At 28.3% G+C, this 11,875-nt stretch overlaps 1 protein-coding gene across 1 annotated transcript in view; it reads left to right on the top strand.

Moving 5' to 3' along the window:
• The first annotated feature begins 110 nt into the window (after positions 1 to 110).
• The window catches only part of LOC100212525 (1-acylglycerol-3-phosphate O-acyltransferase ABHD5), a 15,935-nt gene continuing 4,170 nt past the window's right edge, over positions 111 to 11,875 (top strand). Inside the window, exons 1-3 of the mRNA XM_065820501.1 lie at positions 111 to 243; positions 2,001 to 2,528; positions 4,203 to 4,320. Of these exons, the coding sequence (XP_065676573.1) occupies positions 180 to 243; positions 2,001 to 2,528; positions 4,203 to 4,320 (710 nt within the window). The 5' untranslated portion in view covers positions 111 to 179. The remainder of the gene's footprint in view (positions 244 to 2,000; positions 2,529 to 4,202; positions 4,321 to 11,875) is intronic.

The raw sequence follows: 11,875 nt of genomic DNA, 5'->3' as shown, positions 1-11,875 counted from the left end.
ATAAAAAGTATAAAAATTGTATTTGTTAAATTTATTGGGTTGAAAATAACATGTAGAAATTTATTTTCATCTTTGAAATGCTTTTAAAATTTATAAACATTTATTTACAAATTTAAATTTTTAAAGAAAAAAAAAGATTTTAAAAATAAAATTAAAATGTAATATCTAAATTGAAAGCAATGCCTCGCTGGTTACCTACATCTCCCAAACATTTGGAAGAAGCTGAAGATAAGGTTTTGTCATGTAAGTGGTTTTGTTGTTTTGTATTTTAATAGATAATTTAAAAATTTGAGTTGAGTGTTCTACATAAAGTAATTTCTTTAAAAAAAATAAAAAGCAGAAAAAAATTTTACTAAAAATTAAAATCGCTATTTTCTAAAAGTAATAAGTTTTTTGTACTTCAGAAACTGTGCATCTCTGCTACCATTTTAAAAATTCGTTGCAGTGATTTACTAAGTTGAAAATACATGGAACAAATGATAGAAATACATGGGACAATGGGAAAAAGATGATTTTAACACCCCTAAGACAAACTCCTGAGACAACTGTCTTCCCTCTCGTTACCTAGTTTTATTTCTGACATGCAGTGAAAATTAAGCTAAATAGTTAATACAAACCTAAGTCTTTTTTTTTAAACTTTTTAGCAGTATACTCTTAAATATATTATCAAAAAACTGGGGTTTTTATGTTTGTTAATTTGAAGCAAGCAGCCTAACCTTTTAATTCCTAAAATGTCACTTGCTTCTTTACTTTGATCTGTAGTATGTGTCCTGTTAAGTTAGATTTTTTCAAATTAATATATACATTTTATATGGTTAATCATAAATTATAGCCTTATAACCACAATGTAGACCATATGTAAGTTTATCTTTAATTGAGTAAAACTTAAATACAAATGGAGCAATAAAATCTTTATTTGCAGAAATAAAATCAATGATAAACAAAATTATATAAAATTAAAATGAAGTACAAAAAAATATTGATAAGTAGCAATTATTATTTATGATTATTTACTTAGGGATCATCCATAAATTATTTCACACATTTTTTGACCATTTTTGACCCCTCCCCCCCATTGTCACAACATCGTAACACTTTAGTAGCAAGTCCAGTATAAGTTGTCACAAAACCACTAATACCCCCTCCCCTCTAGCGTGATGTCATTTATGGATGATTTCTTATCAATAACTATCAATCAAAAAATAAATAGTACTGAAAATATTGATAAAAATAGTATTAAAATATAATTAAAAAAAGGATAACTTTGTGAATTAGTAAATAAAAAAATAAAGATATGTAATAATGTAAATAATAAAACAAGTTTTATCCATTACCAGTATTTATTAAAATCGTGTTATTTTATTTAAATATATTGAGAAGCCATTCGAAATGTACCCTTGATATTTATGTATAAATGATCTTTTTCTCTTGTAACCTGTTTTCAGGGCCCTTATTTGCTTTGTAAATAAATTATTCTCTGGGAGAAATGTCACGAAATTGCCATCTACGTTAGAGGTACTTATGTTAAGTATTTATGTAATCAATTTGGTAAATCTGCACATTTAAGGCAGTAAAGATACAATTTTAAATTAATAAATATTATTTTTTAATATGTTAAATTCTGACTTTTTCTTTTGAAATAAATAAAGGAAGTAAGAGTTCTTATGTACTTATCTTATGTATATATTTCTTATTAAACCTGTGTAGTTATTTATAGACAGCAGGTACTAATTTTTGTCACTTGACAGAAAATAATGGTTTTTAGTGTCCCATTTTTGTTTTAAAATTAAAATCATTTTAAGTACCTCGATTTATTATGAGATTAATGATAAAAATAACAATTCACAAAAACAATAAAGTTTCTTCATAACACAAGATATTTTGATATTTTGATAAATGAGCAATGTACACTACATTTACATGTCAAATATGTTAGTGTATTCTACAATAAATTTAACAAATTTTATTTTTTAAGTTTATTTAAATTTATTTATTTTTAGCTGTAAAAGTCCCAATAGAGAAGTACTTTGTTGAAATCTTTGATGGTTTTCAGATTCGTACTTACAAAATTATATCCACAAATGGTAACTCCAGCAAATCACCGTTGGTGCTGATTCATGGATTTGCTGCTGGTGCTGGCTTTTGGTCTCTTAATTTTGATGAATTGTCTCAAGAACAAGATGTATATGCTATTGACCTATTGGGCTTTGGGCGGAGCTCTAGACCAAAATTTCCAAATGATCAAGATGAAATAGAAAATATGTTTGTTAGCTCTATAGAATCTTGGAGAAAAGCTGTTGGGATCGTAGATATGGTTTTACTTGGGCACAGCTTTGGAGGATATTTATCTGTGTTATATTCCTTGGCATACCCAAATAGAGTTGTTCATTTAATCCTTGCAGATCCCTGGGGTTTTCCTGAAAGAGATGTACTTGAAAATTATTTTTCAAAATGGAAATTATGTGTGTTTACTGCTTTGGCTTCAACACTCAACCCGTTAGCAATCCTTAGAGCTTTTGGACCTTATGGTATATTTATTAAACATTTGTTTCTATATGTTTCATTAAACAGTTGTTATGTAACTTTATTAAGCATTTGTTACCTTATCTTTATTAAACATTTTTCCATATTTTTATAAAATACATATTATGTTTATTTTTATTTGTTATTAAACATTCGTTACACTTTAAGTTAGTTTAATAATCAGGTTTTTTAGTATTTAACTTTCATGAATATCTATAGCTACACAAAGTATTTTACAAACCTTGAAAAAAAAGGTAACTGCTCGGAGAAACAAGGTCAGCGCAGTACTAACAGTGACTTGGTAGATATCTTGCATATGTATTATAATCAATCTGTTTTATTTAGTTAATTTCAATTTTTTTTTTTTCTTTCTTTTTTTATGACTTAAGTTTGCATCAAGTTTTATTTTTTAAAATCTAAGTGTACTTCAATATAAGTTTGAGCACTTGGACACTTTAATAAAATGCTAAATAAAGTTCAACAAATTTCTTTATAATATTGTTTGAGAAATAAGTTTGCAGTTTTTTTATCTAAGTAAAAAATTTCCTTTATCTTTATAATTTTGTTTTAAATTTTTATAATTTATGTTTCTTAATTTCAATTTGTTTTGCAACGCAGAAACCTTATTTGCTGAAGATAGGTCTTAAGATTGTTTCTCCGCGCAGCGGCCTTGTTCGTCGAGGTTTGTGTTTCAGTTATAGAGTTGAGAGAGGATTATAACCACTATTAAGTAGCCTCCTCATCTGTAGTGGCCTTCTTGGCCTTGAGGAGGTGAATAACAAAAAAAAAAAAAAAAAAGATAAGTCTACATTTTTTTGTAGAAAATAAAATCCTCAGCTTTGTCACTATAAAATGATATATATGTTGTTTAAATTTATCTTTTTAAGCATAAATGTAATAGTTACTTATTAAGATATACTGAGTATGGATTTGTATATTTTCTATATATCACTGGATTTTAAAATTAGTTTTTTACAACTTTTTAACAAGTTTTTACATATTTTTTAGATATTCATTTTATGTAAAGTAGTTATGTTTAGAGCTGACATACAATGGAATTTTTTTAAACTTTAAATAAATACCCTATTGTTGCTGGTTTATTTGAAAACTTTTCCTTACAGAAACTTTAACTACTTGTTTTTTACATTCCTCTGCTTTACATTCTAGCATAATCAATTACATTCTTTGCACCTTTTACCTTTGCACCACATCGTGGCATAATCAATAATCAAATACAAAACTTTGTCAAATCTACTTTCTTGGCAGTTTTCAATGACAACCCTTTCTCCACCCTTTCAACTCCTTAATTCTGAAACATTGAGCCTCAGAAAATAAGGTCCCTGCAAAGAGAAACATGTTGAATATTGTAATACTAACAAGGATGTGGTGAGGTTTGATACCAGTAACACTTGCTTACCAATCTAGTCTCAAAGCTTTATGATTGAATTCAATTGAAAAACTATGTAAAACTATATATTTAGATTAGAATAAATTATTAAGATAGATTAAACCATGCATATGGTAATTAGTATAGATATTTTGTTGGCATAAAAACTTCCATTTTGGACAGGCATTTAGTAAATTCTCTGACTCTAGTGTTTTTTTTTTTTAAATAACTAAACAATCTAAGATATTTTTGTATTTCTAAAAGCTTTTGATTCTTAAAAACTTTTTTGAAGGACCTTCACTGGTATCAAGATTACGACCTGACATTAAAGAACGCTACGAACGATTATATGGAGATGGAGATACAAGAGTTACAGACTACATCTATCATTGCAATGCCCAAGAACCAAGGTATGGCTCCTAGTATTAGTTACAAAATGTTTTGTTATTGTGATACAAATTGTCACGTTGGTTTGACAAGGTTCTAACTGATTTTTTTTATATTAGGAGAATAGCAAATAAATTTTTATGTCCAAATAAAAATTTTTATTTGATTTTTTAAATATGTATTTTTATACATCAACCAAAAAATAAATGTATAAACAAACCGAAAAACAATAATATAAATAATTTTGATTAAACATGTGTGTGTGTGTGTGTGTGTGTGTGTGTGTGTGTGTGTGTGTGTGTGTGTGTGTGTGGTTTTAACTCTGTAATTGCTTGTTACAGCAATTTGTAAGTTGTTTAAGTTAGAAAAATAACTAAATTTGTTAAAATTTAGTTATTTTTTGTTCATTAATAAATTAATTATTATTATTAGCAGTTCTAGTATTATTCAGAACTTTGATGATCTCAAAATTTTTAAATGTGTGCATATCATAAATCTTTTTTCTGCTATAAAGTTGCATCTGTTAATTCTATTTTATAAACTCTAATGGTTGGTATGATCCATTAAAATGGAGCACATTTAGCTTTTGATTTGCACTTTCCCTTTTTTCAGTTAGTATTGTTTGGAGACTTGAATTTTTATCACACTAAATGTCTTGGCTCTAGTAGCCAAGATTTTTGATACCTTGGCTCTCTTGAGACTAATTTTCCAGACAACCCTAATCACTTATTTTTGCTCTTTGATAGCTTGTGCTTTGTTTTGCCTTGTTCTCCTTTAGATGGTTCGTTAAAAAATATTATTATTAGCAAAGTTTATTGAATCTTTAGTTAAACTTTTAATATCACAACTTTCTACTGTTGACTTATTAGATAAAAGTAGCAAGTTCTATTGCTCTTAACAGTTAAGCATGTCGAGCATGCTGGTTTATTCCATAAGTTTGCTTCTTATGGTGTATCTTGAAAAGTTTTTAAAATTACTGAATTATTCCTTTCTAACAACAGTATCAAAGTCGTCTTTGATGGACATCACTTTTCTTATTTTCTATTAACTTTTGGAGTTTTGGTCCATTGCATCGATTTTAATGATCTTTTTGATGATTTTGCCTCTATTTGGTGTGACAGCTATATACTCCAATCTTAAAAATAAGTCATTATTCGATTGCTTAGAATAGGTATTAAACAGCTTGGAGCTAGCAATTGCAATGAATTTTAATCTAAACAAAACTCAGTTGTTTATTGTTAAAATATTGATTCCAATATTGATGTATGGCAACACTATTACTGAGATATTGGGACTGGTTCTTTTAAATAGGCCCTTCCTCTTATAGACAAAGTCTAAAAATGTATTTTAAATGTAGTTAGACCTGCTTTAGCTGCCAAGTATGAACCTCTGTCCAATTAATGTAAGTTAAATCCTTTACTCTTTTCTACAAATAACTCCATAATGGCTGCTCATGTGAGCTATTGTTTCTTTATTCCATTAAATAAAACTCAATCTCGCATGACTCATTGTTCAGCAAAGTTGCATTCCTTTACTGCAACTGTTTCTTTATGCTCAAAAAGCTTTTATTTGTATAGTTTTTTCCTTAAACATTGCTTTTGAATCTCTTCCATTTTTAAAATCCTCTGTTACCTGTTAATGCTTTTTTAACTCTCTTCACTTTCTGTTAACTTTTAACTTAAATAGTGGTTTGCTTGCTTCTATAAAATTTGTAACACTACCAACAAGGTTGGTAGTAAATTTTATTTTATTTGATAAATTTGGGTTTGTTTTATTTTTAAAAAGTCAGCAAATAATAAATTAAAAATTTTGTATTTTGCAAAAAAAAACAAAAAAAAAACAAAAAAACAACAACAACATAAAAGTAGTAAATTATTTTGCCAGAAATTTTGCTGTGACCAGTAAGTAGGTTAACAATTATGGTTTATTATAAAATTGTTTATAAAACAGATGGGATGCTTTTTACTTGTTCTATTAATAAAAGTTAGCTATTACAGAAGAGCGATCAGTTTCAAGTTTATCTATCAGGTCTAGGCAATTGAAAAGTGACTTAAAGGCTTTTTGTATACACAAATACAGGACACAATAAAACAGGAGTATAAAATTGAGTCATCAGCAAATAGAGCCACTTTAGATGTAAGATTGTTAGGAAGTTCATTAATGTAGGTAAGAAAGAATACAGGTACAAGGATAGAACTTTATGGTACCCTGAAGTTTCTGGAAATGAAGAAGAAAGTTTACATTTGAGGTTGACTTTAATACTGGTGTTAAAAAAAAATGATTTCACAATCTCAAAAAATTTATACCATATGAAGCAAGTTTATAAAGAAGACCAGTATGCCTAATTTTATTGAAAGCTTTTGGTATCAAGAGAAATAGCCCTTGCCTCACTCCCTCCATCAAATGCACAATAGGACCTTTTTGTTGTAATAGTTAGCAAGTCACCCGTAGAAAAAGATAGAAATCTGTATCGATTGTCAGAAAGAAAGTTAGACTCAAGATGGCTCACAAATCTTGCTAATAATAGAGAGACTATTTTCTAAAACTGATTGATAATAGAGAGACTATTTTCTAAGACTGATTGATAATAGAGAGACTATTTTCTATAACTGATTGATAATAGAGAGACTGTTTTCTATAACTGATTGATAATAGAGAGACTATTTTCTATAATTGATTGATAATAGAAAGACTATTTTCTAAGACTTAATGATAGTTAGAGGGGTCAGTGTGTTCTCAAGATTTTTTTGAAAATTCGGACCACGGATGTCATTTTCCTGCAAGCATTAAAACAAGATTTATTCAAGCACTTATTAAATTATTTATATAGGATTGAAGAGAGTTTTGGAAAATGGTATTTGTGAATGGAAAGAAAAGTGACCATTAGCTTCAAGAGACGTTAGAGAAAATGCTCTTTTCATATGTTTTTTATTTATCTTCTATATTTAGGTTCATAAGCACCATAGACCTTTATTTATAAAAAGCATAGGGTTAAGATTGGGTTGGCTCTGATTACTTTAATTTTTTACAAATCATCTGCCATTTGGAAATCTATAAAGTAATGCCAACAAAAGAGTCTATTCCAAGTGATTTTGGAATCCTACTACACTGTTTAAAAGGCTTTTTTGAATTTTATTTTTTAACATACTTTAATAGTTTTTGTCTCTATTAATGAACCTTATCTTATGAAAAAATAAAAAATGATTATGAATAAATGTCATGCGCATCTTTTTTGTTTAATGCAATTTTATATTTTAGTTAGTAGTTAGCAGTATGCGTGTCTTGTCTATTGTGCAGTATTTATGTGCTGTTTGTTTACAAATTCTCTGTAAATTCTTGTAAAAATGCAGTGTCTTAACAAGTTATAATATTTAAATAAGCAAACAAAAGGCAAACGAAGGGTTCAACTCAGAAAACTGTCAGATTGACATCACCCTCAACATCAAAAATTGCCATTGTTAAGCAACAAACAGACAAAAAGATTCTCCAGAGACATGCTTAGGTCAAGTCTGTTCACATTAAAGTTCAACAAAAGTGTGACAAATGATTGCTTAGTTGTTTCTTGTGATATCAAGTTCTTATAAGTTGTGGCATACAATCTCATTTAATAAATAGCAGCTAAAGACCAAAAACTTGTATTAAAAGCTATTTCACTAATAGAACTAAATTTAATGGTATTGTGAAACATCTATTTAAAAATCTAATGTTTGGCCTGGGGTAAAGAGATGGCTAACAGTTATGTATATTCCACTACACCCTTACCATGTTGGTCACTTTAGTAGGAATGATTGCATGAGGCTCAAGAGGCTTAGACAAATTGCAGGATCTTGCTGGTGCTGCCAATACTATTCCGGCTAATCTTTTCATCCAAAAAATTTACATCCAAGAGTGTACCAGCCTGTTGCACATGTGGTGCATGTTATGTTAGTGAAACAAGAGGAAAAAAGTTTAAAAGATTTACACACAAATTTAAAGAGCGTAGAAGTAATGTTACAAAAGCCAACTTGGATACATCTGGAATAGTGGAACATACACAACATTGTAATGGTAAAATAAACTGTTTCGAACTACTACACAAGAAAATTCAATAGGCTATTGAAATACAACGCTTGCAATGTTCAAAATCTAAAGAAGACTTCTTAAATCGTGAGAATGGCAATTTAGTGATGACTCACCATTGGAAACCACTTTTTGTAAAGTTAAAAATGTTGAATATCTGACGTTGCAATGACATCTTAAAGTACATACTTAAAGTACGTACGCTTAAAGAGGAAGAGGGGGTCTGCAAATGGCGTATATGAGATAGGGGGAGTGGCAGTAGGTCAATTATAAAAGTATGGAAATACTAAATTAATAAAAATTATCATAAAATGTTGGGTTGGCAGGTTAAAAGCGTAGGTACTTTTAGGGAAGTAGAAAGTAATCAAAAAAGTGTATGGCAAAATGTGGGGGCGTTCAAAAACAATTATAAAACTAAAACTATTTGCGAGCGTAGTTTGGTTTTTAATCTTTGGACTGGTGGTTGTCAAGCAAGAACTTGTTTTCGTGACGACATAATTACGGTTATAAAACATAATTAGAGTTATAAAAATGATTGGTTTTAAAATAGAGATCCAAACAAACCTACCCGCAGTCAACTTCTTAGATGTATCCTTTAACTTAGAAAAAAGCTACTACCAACTTTTCAAAAAATCAAATGAATATCTGCGTTACATCCACTCTGATTTCAACCACCCTCCGCATATAATTAAGCAAATCCCCATCTCTATCAACAACAGATTATCACAAAATTCCTCAAATGAAAAAACATTTAATTTATCTATACCAGAATACGAAGATGAATTAAGAAGAAATGGGTTTAATAATTTTAATTTAAAGTATAACCCCCAAAAAAGAGAAAAAAAGATAAGAAAAGAAATATAATATGGTTTAACCCCCATACAGTAAAAGCGTTTCTACCAATGTCAGACATATTTTCCTAAACTTAATCGACAAACACTTTCCAACATCCCACCCCCTAAGTAAACTATTCAATAGAAACGCCATCAAATTGAGTTACAGCTGCACCAAAAATATCGAAAGTATAAATAGCCACAACAAGAAAATTAGTTCAGAAAGACCAAAAGAATATCCACCCTGCAATTGCATAAGGAAAAAAAACTGCCCTATAATAGGAAAATGTAGAGCCTCTAATATTATTTATATATGTACATGGAAACATACTCAAACATGAATGTTCAAAACATCTTGGTGCGGAATGATAACATAAAGATTATTAGAAATTCTATTGTTTCAAAAAATACGCTGACTTAGTGAATTAAAGGTCCAGAATATACCGAAGAATTTTTTTTAAATTTGTATTAATTGAGTTTTGATAAGTTTTTGTTGATATTTCTAGTGTAAATTGTTATAAGTATGTATTATCAAACGAATTTTATTTTAATACGTTGACTTATTGTTGGAGCCACACACACACACAGATATTTAAAAGATTTAATAAAATGGCAGTGTATAAACTTTTTAATAACATATTTTGATCTATATTATTAAAAAGTTTTGTATATACAGCGTATAATATATATATATATATATATTAGCTTATACGCTGCCTTTTTATTAAATTCAACTTATTTATATAATCATATAAAAGGTCATCCATAAAGGATGTCACTTTAAGTTTAACTAATGGCAAGAAGTAGGAGAATGTTGGCTCTCGTGCGCAGAAACTTTAAAAGTAATATAGCGCTATATGTTCGATGAAAATCTCTGCGGAAGGGAGCCAATAAACTTCTACTACTGGTTATTAATTAAATTCTGAATGACGTCTTTTATGGACGACCCCTAACAAGAATATGACAATCGATTATTCTATACTCCTTTAACTAAAGTATCCGTTAAAATTTCAGTTTTGTTCCTAGCACAAATCTTACACCATATTTTGACAACTAAGCCATATTCTTCCGTGTATCCGATAACTGATTTTTCCCCCACGAAAGAAAAGTTTTTACGTTCTTAGATATTGGTTTACTATTTTTAATTTTTTTCGCTTCAAATGTCATTCTTACAAATTTGTTATACTTAAACTTAAATTTTTTTATTTCTGTTTTAAATACTAATTAAAATTAAAAAGACCACTCACTAAACATAATCAGTGGTAAAGCAGTTCCGCTTCCACCTCGTATTTTATTTTTACCTTTTGAGTTTAATCATAAAAAAATGCTTTCATATAGTTTGACGTATTAAAAATTTGATAATATGATAATAAAAATATAATTCATTTGGAATGTAATTTGTTTGGATACTAATCATTATAGACCGCTGATTCAGGGGTCTAGCACATTGGGGAATAGTTTTAAACATTTTTAAATTTTTTACATTTATACTGCTAAAATAAAACAACGTTCTAACATTGTCATAGTAACTGAATGATTTAGTTGTTTCTTTTGTTCGTCGTACTACAAAGAATTCTTCGTAGTACGACGAACAAAAAATCGTAATTGTATGTATTATGAAAAAACAAAACTCAGGCCAACTAGGCAAAGCGCGAAATGGTTAAAAAAAGATTGACTTTTTTATTTATTAAATAAATCAACAAACGTTTATTTATTAGAATCTTGTTGAAATAAATCAGAAGTACACAAATAAAAGAAATTATACTAAACTCTTTGATAAATTGAATAACATTTGTTTTTTTATTAAACAATTATTAAGAGCAAGTTTTTACTTTATATAAAAGAGTGTCGTTTAATTATAATTTAAACATTATAAAAGATGAAGTTTATTAATTGTTCTAAACTTAATTTATAACAATTTAATCAGGCTTTTATTTTTTGTAATTGTCTCTCATCGGTCCAGTTAAACTTTTTTGCGCTTGATTATCTTTTATAAGTTGTCGCAAATAAGTATTTTATGCGTGGTCAAGATTAGAGTGCAATCACACGCCTTTTCTGACCAAGCCTGCATAATGCGTTTATTTTAAACAATCATTATAATTAATTTTTCATTTTATTTTACGTCTTCACAGAAAATAAAAACTTTAAAAAGATTAAAAATGATTAAAAGTTATTCGTAATGTAACGATTTTTTTTATTGCACTTAAATTTTGAAAACAGTTGTCAAATTGTAAAGAAAAAAAATGATAAGCGTTGTTAGTTACAGCGTGAAAATTTAAATTTAAATCTAAAGAATCATACGATCTTAAATTGAAACTATTTTATTAAAAACAAAAATCTGCGATGAAATATTCTAAATAATAAGGAAATAAACTACAACTTCACAAGACTAGCGTTAAATAAGCTGATTAACATAACAAAGATTTCAATTGCATAACTCGGTTGCCTAAAACCGTAAGAATTGTATTTTTAAAAATTTGATTGGACAATGTTCGACCCAAACAAGTTTTGATCGCATATTTTGTCCAGGACTTTATAAAAAATTAAGCTGAGCCCTGTGTATGTATATATGTATAAATTTATGTATGTGTTAGGGTTATGTATATATTAAGGTTATGACAGATAATATTTTTGCAATATTTTGTATCTCCTGTGGTCATAAATTTTGTGACCTGATTATTTATAA

Source organism: Hydra vulgaris, chromosome 15 (assembly GCF_038396675.1).
Source record: "Hydra vulgaris chromosome 15, alternate assembly HydraT2T_AEP".
Classification (NCBI taxonomy): domain Eukaryota; kingdom Metazoa; phylum Cnidaria; class Hydrozoa; order Anthoathecata; family Hydridae; genus Hydra; species Hydra vulgaris.
The sequence above is the reverse complement of the archived record's forward strand: the minus strand, read 5'-3'. Positions and strand labels throughout refer to the sequence as shown.